This window comes from Lissotriton vulgaris, chromosome 5 (genome assembly GCF_964263255.1).
Source record: "Lissotriton vulgaris chromosome 5, aLisVul1.2, whole genome shotgun sequence".
Lineage (NCBI taxonomy): Eukaryota > Metazoa > Chordata > Amphibia > Caudata > Salamandridae > Lissotriton > Lissotriton vulgaris.
The window spans coordinates 1,068,187,616-1,068,204,118 of NC_141693.1; the positions used below are offsets into that span (position 1 = coordinate 1,068,187,616).

Below are 16,503 nucleotides of genomic sequence, written 5' to 3' on the forward strand. Positions count from 1 at the left end.
TTTAAGAAGGAACCGCTATTGTTTTAAAGAATCACAGAGCATAAGAACCCTGCAGTCAATTGCAAATCCAATATCAAGACAAAAAGCCGGTATCCCCGTTCCAGCAGCCATGTCACTGAAAACATATAGCTTCATGAAACAGATAAAATGTATTAAACTGGATCCAGGGGGCAATAGTTCTAAAGCATTAACCTCAGGGGATTCAACCAGTTGGGGTTACCCAATACTACATTTGAATGAATTAATAAATGAGATCGCTAGTATTACCCATGCTAACAGCAATAGATATCCTGGCATAGCCCAGCATTGCCACCTACCATAAAACAACACAACCAGTTAGTAAGCACAAAATCACCACGCTTAGCCATGTAAGATAAGCAAAGCTAAACAGCTTAGCAGGACAAAAAAAATTGCAAAGCACAATACCTAAGGCTACTTCTATAATTATTGTTTACAATATAGATTCATAAATAATCCAAAACATCAAACAGCAACATGAGTGTGTAAATATCATGTGTAAAATATGTTATGTCTCACTCTATAAACACAATACAACACATTCCAAGCCGTGTGGACTCAAATGACTGAATTCAAATATCTCAAAAATTAAGCGAATGATGAGGAATATACACCGGTAATCTGCAAAAAAACAGCATAGTAAGTAGTGCATTTACTTATCCTGAGTATGGCATATCTTGCAAGGACTTCTGACGACATGTACTCGGCGCTAGGTAGAAGAGCCTTTCCTCTGTAATAATCCCTTTTTAGACTTTTCAGATTATGTACCATCTTTAAAAGTCTCCAAAGTGAGAGATCTCAGATGCTGAAGTTTTCTTGAGGGAAATAGTTTTCCTCGTTTTACTCTATAAGTTACTGCACCTCTGCACTCTAAGCCAATGCACTCTTGCCACTGCACTAAAGGCTACGGCACCGTACTCCACTCTATGCACCACTTCACACCACATAATTCCACAACAAACCATTCAAAAACAACCCATCTCTACCTCACACTTCACCACCCTGTCATCTCTTCCCTACACAACCACTGCCACTCTCATCTCTCCCTCACACTACCCCTTCTCCTCTCGCAATTCCACCGAGACCCTCTTATCCCTCCCTCACGCTCCCTGTCTCCTTTTTATACTATATGCTCACACATACTACCTTCCTATACCTCCTCACGCTGTGCATTTGTCCACCTCTTGCTGCCACCCTCAATTGCCCCTCCCACTCATCTCTCTTGCTCGCTTTCTCATACACTATTCCCGCCTCTCTCATATGGTTCACGTCAGGTCTTCGAGTACAGTTTCTTACCTGTGCATTTTCATAATTTCCATCCCTCAAACCCAAGCTCTCGTCCTCTTCTTAGGGTGTCTCCTGCGTACGCAGAAGCTCCCACTTTATGCGTGTGTTTCCTGCTCTCACCTTCTTTCTCGCTTTCTCACACACTCTTTCTGCTCATCTATCTAGAGTGCATTCACTAGTTCCTGCACAAACTACCTATCCTTCTTTATCTTCCTCTATATTCTGTGCAGCTCTCCCCCTTATCTATCCACCATGCCAAATAATTTATTGACACAGATACACTACACACCACACAATTCCACACACACTTCCCAAACTGACAATTCCAATGCAACCCACATAATTCTACTCCACAACACATACATCCCTTCCACCCCAAACATAAACACATGGGTAAAACTCATTATTATTTACAACACCAATAGCTCAAACTCGTAAATGCAAGACCTATTGCATTGCAAATGCTTGTTTTTATTCTTGTGACAGTATACATGTCTATTCTCACATGCAAAAAAATGAATTTTTCTAGGGTAAGTAATGAAAAGCTGCAATGAGCTCAAGTTTTCTCATTAACATGAACATCTTTGTGAATACTGAAATGTGTACATCTTACCCATGACATGTTGTGAACCTGCAAGTGCAGATTTACTTCTTTCTGAATGAGGACCACCAGGTTTGCCATGCCATCTACAATACAGGGAGCATAGAGCTTCTAAACACTCTACATTACAACAGATGTCATTCTAATTAAGAATGGACCTAGAGGAAGCTTTAGTTGTTTACCAGGCTCATGTTTAAAAATAAATCCTAAGAACGTACCTAGAGGCAGCTTTAGTTGTTTACCAGGCTCATGTTTAAAAATAAATCCTACTAAAATCAAACACCTGTATACATACAGGGACTTTTGGTCAGCCCTCTTCATCCAGTGGTCTGGTCAAGTTCTAATCACAATTTGCTTCCACCCACCACAGCCTATGGATTGGGGCAATTTTTCAGTCCATTTCAACTATTGGTTCCCTTCACCTTGAGTGACTGCATTTTGCTCTTGCTCATTTGCACATCCATCTAGAAAATAGTTTATATTAGTGCTAGGACTTTTAGGCCAGTCTCTGTTTTAATTTCATTTAATTGTTTACGTTTATTTTTGCAGTGGGTCACTTTTGTGATGGCTCATTTTATTTAATTTTTTGGAAAGCTATGCACCTCACCTTTAGACACTTATGTTTTATTACTTTTTTAACTACTTTTACACATTTATATCTATTGCATATGCAGTGGCAGTTTGCGTCTATAGGTAGGAGGACGGTGGGTGCATACAAATATTAATATTAAAAATAAAACTCACCCTAACTAACGTCCTCCACTCCGGACCTCTTCTGAGGAACTGAATGCTGCAGTGCGGGAACCAATACTGGCTCTTCTCTTATGCTGTGAGAGCAGCGCCCTGATTGGAGGAAGCGGTCTAACTGTGCTCTCCCCAGTCCCCTGGAGACCTGCACTTACTCTAACCGAGCTGTCTTAAGACAGCTGGGTTAGAAGTTTCAAATTGCGCATGTCTGGCTGGCCACAGGGGCATGCACACATTGAAAAGTGCACACACATCCCCACCCTCCTTCCTTCGACTGTTATTCAACAGCAGCCTCACCCCCGTCCTGACGTTCATTTCAGGATGGGAGGCTGAAAAATAAAATGGTAATGAATTACCTTTTTATTTTTAATCTTTGGGGGTAATTGGGGTAATTTAAGTGGGGCAGTGCTCCTCCGCTCCAACGGAGGAGCTGCCACTGTGCATATGCTTGCAAAAAAAAGATATAAATAAAGAAAGTTTGGCTTGTCAAGGCTAAACCTATTTGCTTTGCCAATGCGCATTTCATGTTGTGCTTTATCATCATGCATGTAATCCTGTTCTGTTCCTGGTATATCATTTGCTGACATTGTTTACCTTCTACAGGCTGAACTGCAAAAGATGAAGCACCAAAGCCTTGAGACCAAGCAGTTTATTGAAAACCAGGAAGCTGAAGAACGGAAGCTTTTGAAAATCATCTCTGAGGCTGATAATGAGCGGTTAAGGCAGAAAAAAGAACTGGACCAGGTAGGATGCTCAAATTGAGTTTGACTTTTCCTAAGTTAATTATGTGCAATATTGTGGTCTGCATTATATGTAAACTTCAGAAACTGTATTGGTTGATAAGCTATCTAACTGGATCTGGTGGCTTAATGGACGTAATTATTCACTCAAGGAAGTTGTCTTGACTTCATGGCCACAGGTTCGTATCCCAGTGGTTTCACACAGCCTTTCTTCCTTCTTTGGTCAATAAAATCTGTGCCATTGAGTTGGCTAATAATAAACATATGTTACTTAGCACCAATATGCATCTTGCTGGACCTCATTAACAATGGAACTAGTACAATAAACTCTTGCTTGTTTGTGCACTGGCAATTCTAAAAGTAAACAGCCATTGACCGCCCTACCGCCCCCGTAGATAAGAACTTGATCTAGCCTGTTTATAGATAAGGCTCTCCGGCGGTACAATGTGATCATGGTGAATGCCAAATTGCTAAGTGCCATTCTGCTACTACTGCTGTAAACTCGGCCTTTCTTAGAGCGGGCAAACGCCTTCCTGTTTTTCAAGGCTAGGGGCTCTTATTCAACTACATTTCTGTGACGGGTCAGGTGGTGCAGTGGACTAATGCATCCTCTGTAGGTGCCTGTGTTTGACCTCATGGTCACAGGTTCTAATCTCGGCGGGTCCACTCAGCCTTTCATCCATCTGAGGTCGATAAAATGAGTACCATTGAGTCGGGTAACAATATACGTCTGTTATTCAGTGCCTTGAGACTCTAGGGTGATATATGCGCTTAACAATACACGTTATGTTATGCCTGAAGCCTCTTTTTCTTCACTCAATTATGGCTGAAGATGACCTGTTTCATGGGAAAGAACAGACCCCTCCCCCACCGATACCTAAATGTCCCAATGGCTTTCCCATAGAAATGCCCATTCTCATTCTAAAGAAGGTCCACTCCACTTCAAAGACGGGCGGGGACCAAAATAAATATTGCTGCACAAGTCCTTTCATTAGTGGTTAACTAACATCGACAGCTCCCACTTCTGACTCCAACCAATCCACACCTTTCAAGTCAACACCCCATCCACTTCTGCAGGTGGTGAGCGGTCTCCTTTAACGAGCAGTAGACAAGTCCACCTCCAGAAAGGGAGTTGGGATACTACTTCCACTATTACCTTGTTTGAACTAATGGAGGAGGGCTCCGTCTCATTTTGGACTTCTATGATCTCAAGCACGTATTTTCCCTGTAAAATGTTTAAGATGCTAATTTTGAGTCAGATCCTCGCAGCTGTCCATAACAACGACTGGCTTTGTTCAGTGGACCTATAGAATACCATAGGGTTATTTAAAGTTTGGGGCTATCCATTACACCCTATTTAGAGTGTATGCCTGGCTTTTCACTCTAGGACCTCGATTATGAGTGCCTCAGCAACATTGTGCTGTGTTATCACTCCTGAGAAATAATGATACCCTAGAGATCATTGTTTATCATATCCAATAAATAACACAGATAAAACATATTATATATTTTCCAGTGATAATGCAAAATAAACTTGCAGATTTTAGTGCTCACCACGCCAAAATCTACAGGACTTGATATTTTCCGTGCCCTTTCCCTGCTTAATATGGTCAGGGATTGACATGTCGATATGCCGAAATAGAACTCAGAGGGTTAGAAAAACTCCAACCAACTTGTAATTGCAACACCAGGGACCGTATTACACACGGCTGCTCCGGTGCTAATTGTCACTATGCGTCAGAGTATGTTTGTGTTTTTGTGCGTTTGTGCGCTAATACAGTATGCCCACAGACGCAAGCGCACATACACACAGAGTTTAAAGTCTGCACCAAAATCACAGCGCATTACAGACCGATCCTCTGTAGTGCAATCGGGCACATACTCTGGCACACAGCGAACACTAGCGCTGGCGCAGCCATGTTTAATAAGGCCTCAGGTAAACAGGTTTACATGGTTGCAGCAATTTAACATGGCAATCCTAATCGAGGCCCAAAGAGGGTGGAGGGGACAGCTAACAATTGTTGGCAGGTGTCTTGCATCTCTCTAAACACTAAATAATCCCCTATTTTCATCTCCCAGTTCTACAGTAACACAGGCAGTACCTCCATTTTACAATGGGAAATCAACACTGAGTATGGAAGAAGGTGGGGCGGATTAGGAAAGAAAGAAAAAAGAGAAAGAAAACGTATCTGGTAGGCGCCGCCACTATCCGCCACTTCTCTTCCAGCAGGAACCAGGAAGTACAAACCCTCCCAGAATCCCCGACCAATCATAACACTGCTTTACAGCAGTATTGTGATTGGTATGAGTGCTGTAGTTCGGTGCTCAGAGAGGGACTGGGAGGCTGTGCATGTTCTCCACCCAGGCTGTACAATTCAGATGTGGAGAACATTCAAATTGCGCTCGATGGTTTGGCTGGCCCAAGACGGCCGGCCAAACTTTCATGCGCACTTAAGGCACAGCTGCCACTGCTCCTCCCTCGACGTCAGGGGAGCCCGGCCCCACCCGCCTAACAACCTGTCTGCAGTGCAACTGCAGCTCTAAAAATAAAATGATAATAAAGTTTCATTATTATCATTTTATTTTTCGTTTGCACTGCTTTAAAGCAGAGGGGAGACGCTCCTGCGCCTTAGCAGAGGAGCTGCCCCTGCTAGGTTGCTGCTTTGCATGGTGCCCAATTGCTAAACTTCACAGGCATAACCTGGAGCTACAACTGCTGGAGCCCTAGGACCATCTGTTTGATGACCATTAAGAGCCACGAGGCTCGGACGTCCATGCAGCGACGGCTCGTGGAGGGAGTTACGGTGGGGCAGGAGGGCGGGGAGGGGGAGGGGCAGGGTGGAGGTTGCTAAAAACCGGCATACGGATAATTGCAGGTAAGTAAACAATTTAATTAATAAAACGAATTTCGTAGCTCGCACTGCATTGCATTTTGCGATGCAAGGCGCACTACGAAATTCGTTTTATTAATTAAATTGTTTACTTATCTGCAATTATCCATATGCCGGTTTTTAGCAACCTCCACCCTGCCCCTCCCCCTCCCCGCCCTCCTGCCCCACCGTAACTCCCTCCACGAGCCGTCGCTGCGTCCATGTCTCTTATCTTGCAGTGGCAGACACATGTTCCCAACGTCTTGGTGAAATGTCCCTTTAAAAGATCACAATCATCAATGGCTCCTGTGAGTAAGGGGTGCATTTTGGGGGACTCCCCACCATTTTCTTATGGGATAAGTCTGAGTAATTCCTTCTCTTAAGCTTGCTGGAGCTAAAGGAAATGTTCCTGGCATTGAAATCCTTCTTTACAAGTGGTGAAGTCCAGAGTGGTGATAATTATCTTGCAGTGGCAGACACATGTTCCCAACGTCTTGGTGAAATGTCCCTTTAAAAGATCACAATCATCAATGGCTCCTGTGAGTAAGGGGTGCATTTTGGGGGACTCCCCACCATTTTCTTATGGGATAAGTCTGAGTAATTCCTTCTCTTAAGCTTGCTGGAGCTAAAGGAAATGTTCCTGGCATTGAAATCCTTCTTTACAAGTGGTGAAGTCCAGAGTGGTGATAAACCGCACAGATAATACCACAACCCTTATCTTTCTAAATTAAAGTAGCACCTACCCCATATAGCTCTACCGGCTGGCAGTTGCTCTGTGTGAACAGGCCTTACAACTCAATATTTTCCTTCTAGTCTCCTACATTGAAGGAATAAATAATATAAGAATGTTCAGGCTGTGTAAATGTCTGCTGTCACCATGACTGTGAAATTATCCACAACGACATGGAAAATCTCTCGAAACCTGAGATTGTCCATCCTTAGAAGCATTTGCTACTTCCCAAAGGAAAGAATTCCTGTTGAAGGAGGAAGGAAGAGTGATGCACCCATCTTTATAATAGTTCAGTTTGAGTGTAGTGCTTTGAAGAGCTAACCTTTGCACACTTGGGTCTCTTCCTCTGAGACCTTGGAGGTCTGAGCACCTGATAGAATGTCTTCCACCAGAACTGAGAATAAGAACAAGCAGCTCCTAGCTTGCTTTTGTGCACTGGCAATGAGCATCAAAGGGCTCACCTGCTCAATGAATGATGTTATTTGTGCTTCGCAGCACCTGGCTCGGAATCGGTTGTAGGAGAACGCCTGTAAGGTGCACCTCCTGGCCATAGGAGGCTACTGCAGCAACTGTAATGTCCCTTCGCCACTGCCACGTTTTCTGCCAAAAGAGATCTAAAACTATTCCTTATATTTGGGCACCCCGCAGCCTCCTTGGAGCTGTTTATGGGCCTGGCCAGGTTTTTACATAACACTTTTGAGCATTTTGGATTGTGTGACTTATAGCTATTTATGTGGAAGGCTACTTTCTTGAGGTGCGGTGCAGGACCAGAGCATCTTAGAATGTTTCACCGTTTTTTTACAGTGAAATGGTGGTTCTGTGGATACATCTTTGGTGCCTATTTTCATATCAACATTATTCTGTCTCAAAAAGATTCCCAGGTTTGTGTTTGTTGGAGAACATTTTAAATCCTTGGATTTCTCTTTCAGGGTAATGCCAGATTTATGGATGTAGTGACTCTGTTTAAACGACCATAAAAGGAACTCAAGCCACTTAGTGATCAATACACAGGCAGTTAGGCTTGCATCGTCATCGCTGGCCCAGAAATTGGCATTTGAGAGTCTCATTTTCTCAAGGTGCATACAGGAGTCGAAAAACTGTGATTGAAGATACTTTTGGGCTATAACTTTGATATACTTAACTACATTGCTTTGCAACCCCTTTTGTTTTAGGGCATTTTTGTCTCCTTTCTTTGCTTCATTACTAGTTAAGCAATCACTTTACCCTACTTAATGTATTCGATCGGAATAGCCTGGGGGAACACCAGGACCATTGATTGATAGTATGCTATTTTTGTGCCTGTCCCACTTAAGTAGAGCCCACATTCACCCAAGAACCAGTCTTGTGTATTTTCTGTTCAGAATGATCCAAGTCGTAAGTGGAGAGATGAGGTCATTTTGAACCCAGCCTTCCCTCAAAGAACACCAGCCGAATATGTAATCGGGTGGGGTGCCTTGTTAATCGGTATATCATTTAAAGTATGATTTACGTCATTGAGTTGAAAGAATCTCGGAAGCACACATATCAGAGTACAAGCCCTTCCCTCGCCTATGAAGTTACTGACATTGTATGCCTCTTAGCAGAATTTTCTATGACTACTGCAGGTCATTGGATTCGAATTGTAAGTAATAAGAGGCATTGAAAGGTTTTCCCCTCGGTGTTTTCTAGGTGATCAGCGAGAGGGACATCCTCGGGACTCAGCTGGTCCGCCGGAACGACGAGCTGGCGCTGCTGTATGAGAAGATCAAGATCCAGCAGTCCATCCTGAACAAGGGGGAGAGCCAGTACCGGCAGCGCGTCGAGGACATCCGGCTCCTCAAGCTCGAGATCAAGAAACTTCGGCGGGAGAAGGGCATTCTATTCAAGAGCGTGGCCAACGTGGAAGAACTCAGGTAAGGGGAGTGCGTACGTCAGCACGCACGCACATGTCGCATGTGGCCTCACTTCCTGACACATTCTCAAGAATGTTATGCGTAAGTCAGTTTCACGCCTGCATTTAATCTCAAGCGTGAGCTGCTTTTGAATTTAGAGGCAGCAGCAGAACAGCGTCGGACGATTGTGTTGCCATTAAATTATGAATATCGCCTTTCCCAACACTTGGTTTTGTAAGAAGCTTGACACTCGTCCAACGGAAGAGTGTTTGCACTTGGCTGCCTCGGAGCGGCTGGTCTCTGAAGGCTTTTCTCATAAAACTGCTGAAGTTCTGCCAGTGATTCGCAAGTCTTTAACAAATACTGACATGTCCGCGCAGGGTCGGACTTGGGCAGTAAAAAGGCCCGGGCACTAAGATATAATTGGCCCTTCATTCGTGAATTAGATAGCTAAAAACGTGGCCCTAAACAAAAAAAAAACTGTTTTTGCAAGGTGTGCCATACTGCATGGATCTGTACTTGCTGCAGTCAATGTTTGTTTTTAATATCAGGGAAATGAACAGTAAAAACCAGCCCTGGAGATCATAGAACAGGCCCACAAAGAACCACAAATCTGGCCCACACACTGACCCATCAGCACTGCTTGATTGCCCATAGGCCAGTACGTCCCTGTGTCTGCACGTTTTTTTACTTTTCCAGCCTCATGAAAAAGATTTGCTTTGAGTAGAGGATGCACTGAGACATGGCTGAACATCTGTAAGGATTTTTGTGCAGTCAGTTGCTTCCGTTTAATCAATGTCCCGTGTCAACATTGTGCTTCAATTAATTCACACCAAGCGCCAAAAGTTATTAAAAAATAACAAAACCCTCACTTGTTAAACTTAGAATGTCAACTCTTTTTTAATTACATTTTTATTTTTCGATAATTAACAGTAAACATACCACATATTTTACCATCATCTCTCTAGGTTCACAGTGTACAGTTATAATTGCTATCACTAATATTTTCCTTTGGAGCAAGCCAGCTTCCGGGCACAGATCCTCATATATTATTTAGATATGTCTTGGCTGTTCGAAGTGTATTTTTCTCCCAGCTGCTGCAGCATTGTATTTAAAATAGTGCCAAAACGTTTCCCGTGTTTGTTCCTAAACCTGCACCATACCCTTATAGCTGTTTTCTATCTTTGTGGACAACACTTCTCACCTCACAACCCAGAGCAGCATGTCCGTTCAAGGCTGTCTGCCATTCAACTGATCCAACAGCTTTTGTATCATGGCCGTAAATTGATTTTTTGGTCCCCTTCTAATACGTTTCCTATACTATGGGTAATTCAGTGAGTCTCTTTCCCATGCTTTCTGTCGTGGTTCCTTTGGATTTAACAAGTGTATAGAAATTGCCCCAATGCTGTAAGTTTATGTCTAATTTTTCTCTTCTTGGTATTATGACTGTTAGTGCAGACATACCCTCCTTATTGGATGTAATCTGTTCACCCCCCCCTTCCCAAAATCCCTGTACTATCTGACAGGCCCACACCACGTGGAAGTGGCGTGCACCCATTGCCCATCATCTCAGCCACACTGAGGGTGTACCTGCCTTAACTTTACCAGGGTCAGGTAATGTCTGTGCAAGTGATTGAAATTCACTAGGTTGAACCTGGCATTGCTTGAAAGTTTCTTAACCTATGAGCATGCTACTAGCACCCATTCCTTGTCTGTGAGTGGCTCTTGGCAGTCTGCCTCCCACTGCACTCTAGCTTTCATTGGTCCACCTCCCTTACTCATCCTCTGTGCTCTGTATTGGACATTAGTGTTCATCTTTGCACGAGACCCAAAACAGAATAAAGTATTTCTATCCCTCTGGGGCATCCGGGAAGTCAGTCCCTATCTCTCTCTGTCAATGTCAATTTGAGATATTGTGAAAACTGTCATATAAAAAACTCTCTGTGTGAAATAATAGTAAGTGTTAACTTCTATCAGTGGCTACAGTGTGGAGAGACATTTTGCTACCACATCGAATGGTTGCTCAAATCCCTAAGTTAAGTGAGCTAGGTGAATAATTCTTTACCTGTTGATTTACTTCCTTTCTTTGTATAGGAAAAATTGGGGCCCCTGCCTTAATGGATGAACCCTGGCAAGGTAAAGTATATTTTGAAAAGACTAGAACACACCGGGTTCTGTGTACTAATTGCTTCTGAGTATTTTAGACATGAAAGGAATGATTCATTTTCCACTCAAAAAGGTCTTATTTGATGTTATTTATTTTTTACGAATCTTTGATGTTCTTTTTTCTTTACGTATCTCTTTTTCTATCTCCTTATTTTATCTTTTTTTTCTATTTTGGTTATTTTGTTTACAAAAAGACATTTACATATACAAAACATTTAAGTAGTTTCACATAAAATCCGAATTATATAAAAAACATCATTCCTGTTCGAAATATCATATCAACGCAGAGTTAATTCCTTCTACGCGTTTCGGCGGTCGCCTTCGTCAGGAATTCTGCTCTGATCTTTAATGTCATGCCCGTGGCTTAATTATTTGGACTTTGTGGTTTTCTCAAGATTCACTTATTAAAGTTGGTGTCAAGGTACCATGGGACAGGTTTTGTTTCTGCAGCGTGTTCTTAACTGTTTATACGTATCTATCCTTCACGAATCCGATGTGGCTTTTCCTATGTTACTGGCGTCGGCGCTCTGGATATGTGTAGGTGGTCCCCTTAATAAGATCAAGTTAGCTGCTTCTGTCTGGTAGGAGAGTTTTCAATGTGCAATTTCCCTTAGCGTCTTCAATGGCCAAGTTCCTTTTAGAGTTTATATTGTTACCTTTAAAAAGTTGTTGGGTATTAATGGCTGAACCAGATAAAAAGAACTCTTCTTGTTAACAGGAGTTTTATTTCAGAAAACCTTATTCTGTCTGATGTCTGGGATGGCTTCGTCTTTATAGTCCTTCCGGGTCAGGATTCGATCCTGACCCGGAAGGACTATAAAGACGAAGGCGACCGCCGAAACGCGTAGAAGGAATTAACTCTGCGTTGATATGATATTTCGAACAGGAATGATGTTTTTTATATAATTCGGATTTTATGTGAAACTACTTAAATGTTTTGTATATGTAAATGTCTTTTTGTAAACAAAATAACCAAAATAGAAAAAAAAGATAAAATAAGGAGATAGAAAAAGAGATACGTAAAGAAAAAAGAACATCAAAGATTCGTAAAAAATAAATAACATCAAATAAGACCTTTTTGAGTGGAAAATGAATCATTCCTTTCATGTCTAAAATACTCAGAAGCAATTAGTACACAGAACCCGGTGTGTTCTAGTCTTTTCAAAATATGATTTACTTCCTTTCTCCAGCATTAGATGTTTCATAGATTCAAATGATTGAATCATTCCCCATTGTCGAAGTGGGAGTGCCAATGTACTATAATGAAGCAACGTATATTACTACAATAGACAGAATGGCAATGAACCATAAGTTTAATAGCCCATCTATATCCTTTTAAAAATGGACCAAACTACAAACTTTAGGCAAACAGGCGACAGCACCCCCTAGATCATTCCAAGAGAGGCTGAATCCCTCAGATTTTTTACAGCACGTCGTTTGATGGGAGTCTCCTTGAACTCTGCTCAAATTACAATTTTTCTCTCAGTATTTCAGAGGTATTTACTTCCTAAAAATCCTCAGTTCTTCTACTACCTGCGTATTCTCAGTGGACACCATGTCCCAACTCGACAAAAAAAGGACTTTTCAGACCCAGTGACACTTGTGGGAAGACAAGGGTTTTTTCGGATGACTTTTGTTGTCGCTACAAAGGCTGAAAACTAAAGAGTGCCTTTTATCTGAGGAGGAAAGTAATCAGTCTTCATAGACTTCACCTTCCCTCAAAAGACAGAAATCAAAAGAAAAAATTGCCACAGATCCACCTTTAAAGGCCATTAAGGAATATAAGCATACTGCTACTGGGCATGAAAAGAGGCATGCAGACCTTGCTTCCTCCTCCAAAAAAGGAAACATTGCCTAAGAAAAGGGTCACTCAGAGCCTACCACTCCTTCCCTGAGAGAAGCACTTCCCAAATGTGCTTCCAGTCTTTGCCATCAACCACAAAATCCACGAAGATCGCAGCTCTGCAGTTGTATTCTCATAGTCAATTTTGACGTTTACCGCATATCATCTCCTATGATAATCTCCTCTTCACCGCTATCATAGGAGACGATCATAATGACGAGGATATTAAAACGCTGGTTGACATAGATTCTTGCGATGGCATCTCTTCTCAACTTATCGTTGATGATGAAGATCCCATCAATGACACAGTGCACAGCAGCACAATCCCAGTTGCCCTCGACGCTGCAGTCAGCGGCGATACCACTGATGAGGGGCTCGTCGATGATGATACGATCAACGAAGATACCAGTAGACAATCCCACCATCAATGATGCCGTCTGCGATGATACCATCGAGGATGCCAACGACAACGACCATACCGTCGACGAAAAAACCATTGACAATGAAAAAGTCAACCCAAAGAGCAAAGACCCCTGCAAAGATGATATTTCCTCCATTGCCTTTGATCCAAATAAGGGATACATCTTCTGCAGGCACAATTCTGCCAGCCCACGCCTCTCCAAGCAAGGTGTTGCTCTAACCACGGGGTGAAACCAATTGGATATATACATCTATTAACCCTCTACATACAGACTGTCACCAACTACACAAGTGCGTTTTTCAGTATTTATTATTTAAGTATATATATTTTTTTGTGTTATTTTTTGGACGGATAAATATGCATTTTATAGATACATTCCAATATATTTCATAGTAAATTGATATTTTGGGGGGAATTTCTCATACAAATATTAAAAATTACATAGCAAACACATAATTGAGCATAAAAAAAGACATGATGCAGGCAAAGCGGTAGATAACACTACGCGCGTTTCGACTTGGAAGCCTTCATCAGATGACCCGTCTTTGGCAATAGGTAGCTCAAGATGTGAGGAAATGCTGGTTAAAAAACACGAAGTTCGTCAGAGCCTTGTATTCCAAACGTCGTTGACTATCATAGATAAATTAAGATATTGGGAGAAAAATGTCCTTCAATATCGAAAAACGATGAGCCGAAAATGCTTCTACGTTATAGGGAGGACCCCAAGATATATAAAGTGATGGTGGTTAAGCAACCATGAGGATAATAGGCAATGTGGACAGTCAATCTGAAGATCTAAAGGTGGCTCTGGCCAACAGGACCACCTCCCCCTCAATTAAATCAACTCCTGAGTGAGATCTACATCATGCTGAAGAAGAGAGAGATAGAAGTAGATCCAAAACATTAGAAAGGATTGGGATTCTACTCTTGTTTCTTTCTGATTAAAAACCCTCAGGAGATTTGCATCCTATTCTTGACCTGCGAACGTTGAACACATTTCTAAAGAAACAATCTTTTAGCATGGGGACTCTTCAGGATATATATAATACACTTCCTCGACAAAGAAGATCATATGGCAGCCCTGGACCTCCAAGACTCATACTTCCATATCCTGATACACCCAAAACACTGCCCATTCCTGCTCTTCAAGGTAGCCCGTACCCACTTCTAATTCAAGGTCCTCCCATTCAGGCTAAAATCAGCACAGAGAAGTTTAACCAAGATGCTGACTCCAGTAGCAGCCCATATCTGACAGAAAGCAATCCAAGTATTTCCGTACTTGGACGATTGACTCATAAAAGCTTCCACACATCAACAAGCAGCAACAGCCACATCCACATGTCTCTAATTGTTCACCACACTTGGCCTCACTGTCAACCACCAAAAATCTAACTTAAACCCCACAACAACGTTGACATTCTTGGGAGCATTCCTAGACACTGTGCACCCTCCCAAGACAGGCATGTAAAGATTCGACTAGCTCACAGACTGTCCACAAAAAAGTCTGTTTCTGTTCGGATCTACAAATTGTTCATGGGAATGATTTCTTCCTGCATCAGGAGTCCTTCTACGACCTGGAACTGGGCTCTTTAACATCAGATATCGCTCAAAGCAGAACAAGTGCCAAGAGTTTCCAACATCCTTGCAGACACGCTAAGCAGGACCAGTATCCCTTACCAAGTGTGGGAAATAGACCAGCACATTCTAGACAATCTCTTCCACTAGCTGTGTGGCAAGTCAAAACTTGGACCTATTTTCTACGAAGGAGAACAAGAAATGCCCATTCTCTGCAAATTGGCATCCAAGAGGGATCATGGGGGAATGCGTTTATGATGAGATGGTCAGGAATCTATGCTTTTCCCCCGATCCCTTGGGTCACAAGGGTGCTCAACAAACTGAAGAGAGAGCCTTGCTGTCTAATCCTCATAGCTCAGAAGTTGCCCAGACAGTTCTGGTTCACAGAGCTTCTGCTCCTCTCAGAACAACCTCATACCGACTCAAACCGATACCAACGTTGCTGACCATGAACCAGGCCAGGTCCATCGTCCCAACCCGATATCACTACATTTATCTGCCTGGCTCAAATCACCGCCGGAGCAAATCCTCCCATATCTACTTCACCTAGCAAGATCAGGCTTGACTTATTCTTCCATTAGAGTGCACCTTGCAGCAATTTCTAGGTTTACGTGATCCAGTAATGTATCTTCTTAGTGGTGTAGTTGAAATGTAGAACAATTCCTCAAGTGCCTATTCAGAACGTTTTCTTCCAGTAATAAAACCTCCACCATCGTGGTAACTGAATGTGGTGCTGGAACAGCTCATGTTAACACCATTTGAGCCCATTCACAAGGAAGAATTGAAGTACCTTACATGGAAAATTGCACTTCTAGTAGTTCTCACATCTGCCAAAAGAGTAAGTGACTTTCAGGCCTTTACCATTAAGGAACCTTTCCTTCAGTTCAAGTCAGACAGTGTAATACTTCGGACCGATATAAGGTTCCGTCTGACTTCCACTTGAGCGCACCAATGATTCTACAGACATTCTTCCCAAATCCTCAAACAGCTGCAGAAAAATCTCTCTAGACGTCAAACTTTGTCTCAAGTTTTACTAACAAAAAGTATGCATCAAATCTGCAAAGCGAATAAATAATTTCTGGCTTATGGTGGTATCAGAAAAGGCCCCCCAGTATCCAAGCAGCGCAGACCATTGCCAGATGGATTGCATCCACCATACATTTTTGGCACTCTCATGAAGGAAAGCCATTGTAAGACAAAGTAAACGCCCACTTCACCAGTGTTTCCACTTGTACAGCTCTGTTAACTGGTGTGCTCATTCAGCATATCTGCTGAGCAGCAACGTGGTCCAGCAGGCAAATTTACAAAGCATTACTGCCTGAATGAGACTCATAAGACTGATGTGGCTGTAGAAATGGCAAAAGACTTTGTCCCTTTCTAACTCGGCGAGGATGGCATCGTGTTTATCCTATGTTTAAAGGGGGTTGCGACACAATGGAGGAACGCAACAACACACTGCTAAAACGTTATGCCCATAAACAGTGGGAGGAAGTTGAAGAACTCCTGAAACATATTCCTCAACAGAATCTAAAGAGAGGAGCCGCACTGGTATAAGAGGGAAAAGGAGTCCATGCCTGAAGTTGCCTTTGGATGCGACAAATACAGCCACTAGACCACTTGTAACAGGAACATCT

General features: G+C 42.5%; 1 protein-coding gene across 1 annotated transcript in view; it reads left to right on the forward strand.

The window, feature by feature from the left end:
* Positions 1–16,503, forward strand: part of CFAP58 (cilia and flagella associated protein 58) — a 674,866-nt gene that overhangs the window by 458,520 nt on the left and 199,843 nt on the right. Inside the window, exons 12-13 of the mRNA XM_086922755.1 lie at positions 3,257–3,397; positions 8,662–8,885. Of these exons, the coding sequence (XP_086778881.1) occupies positions 3,257–3,397; positions 8,662–8,885 (365 nt within the window). The remainder of the gene's footprint in view (positions 1–3,256; positions 3,398–8,661; positions 8,886–16,503) is intronic.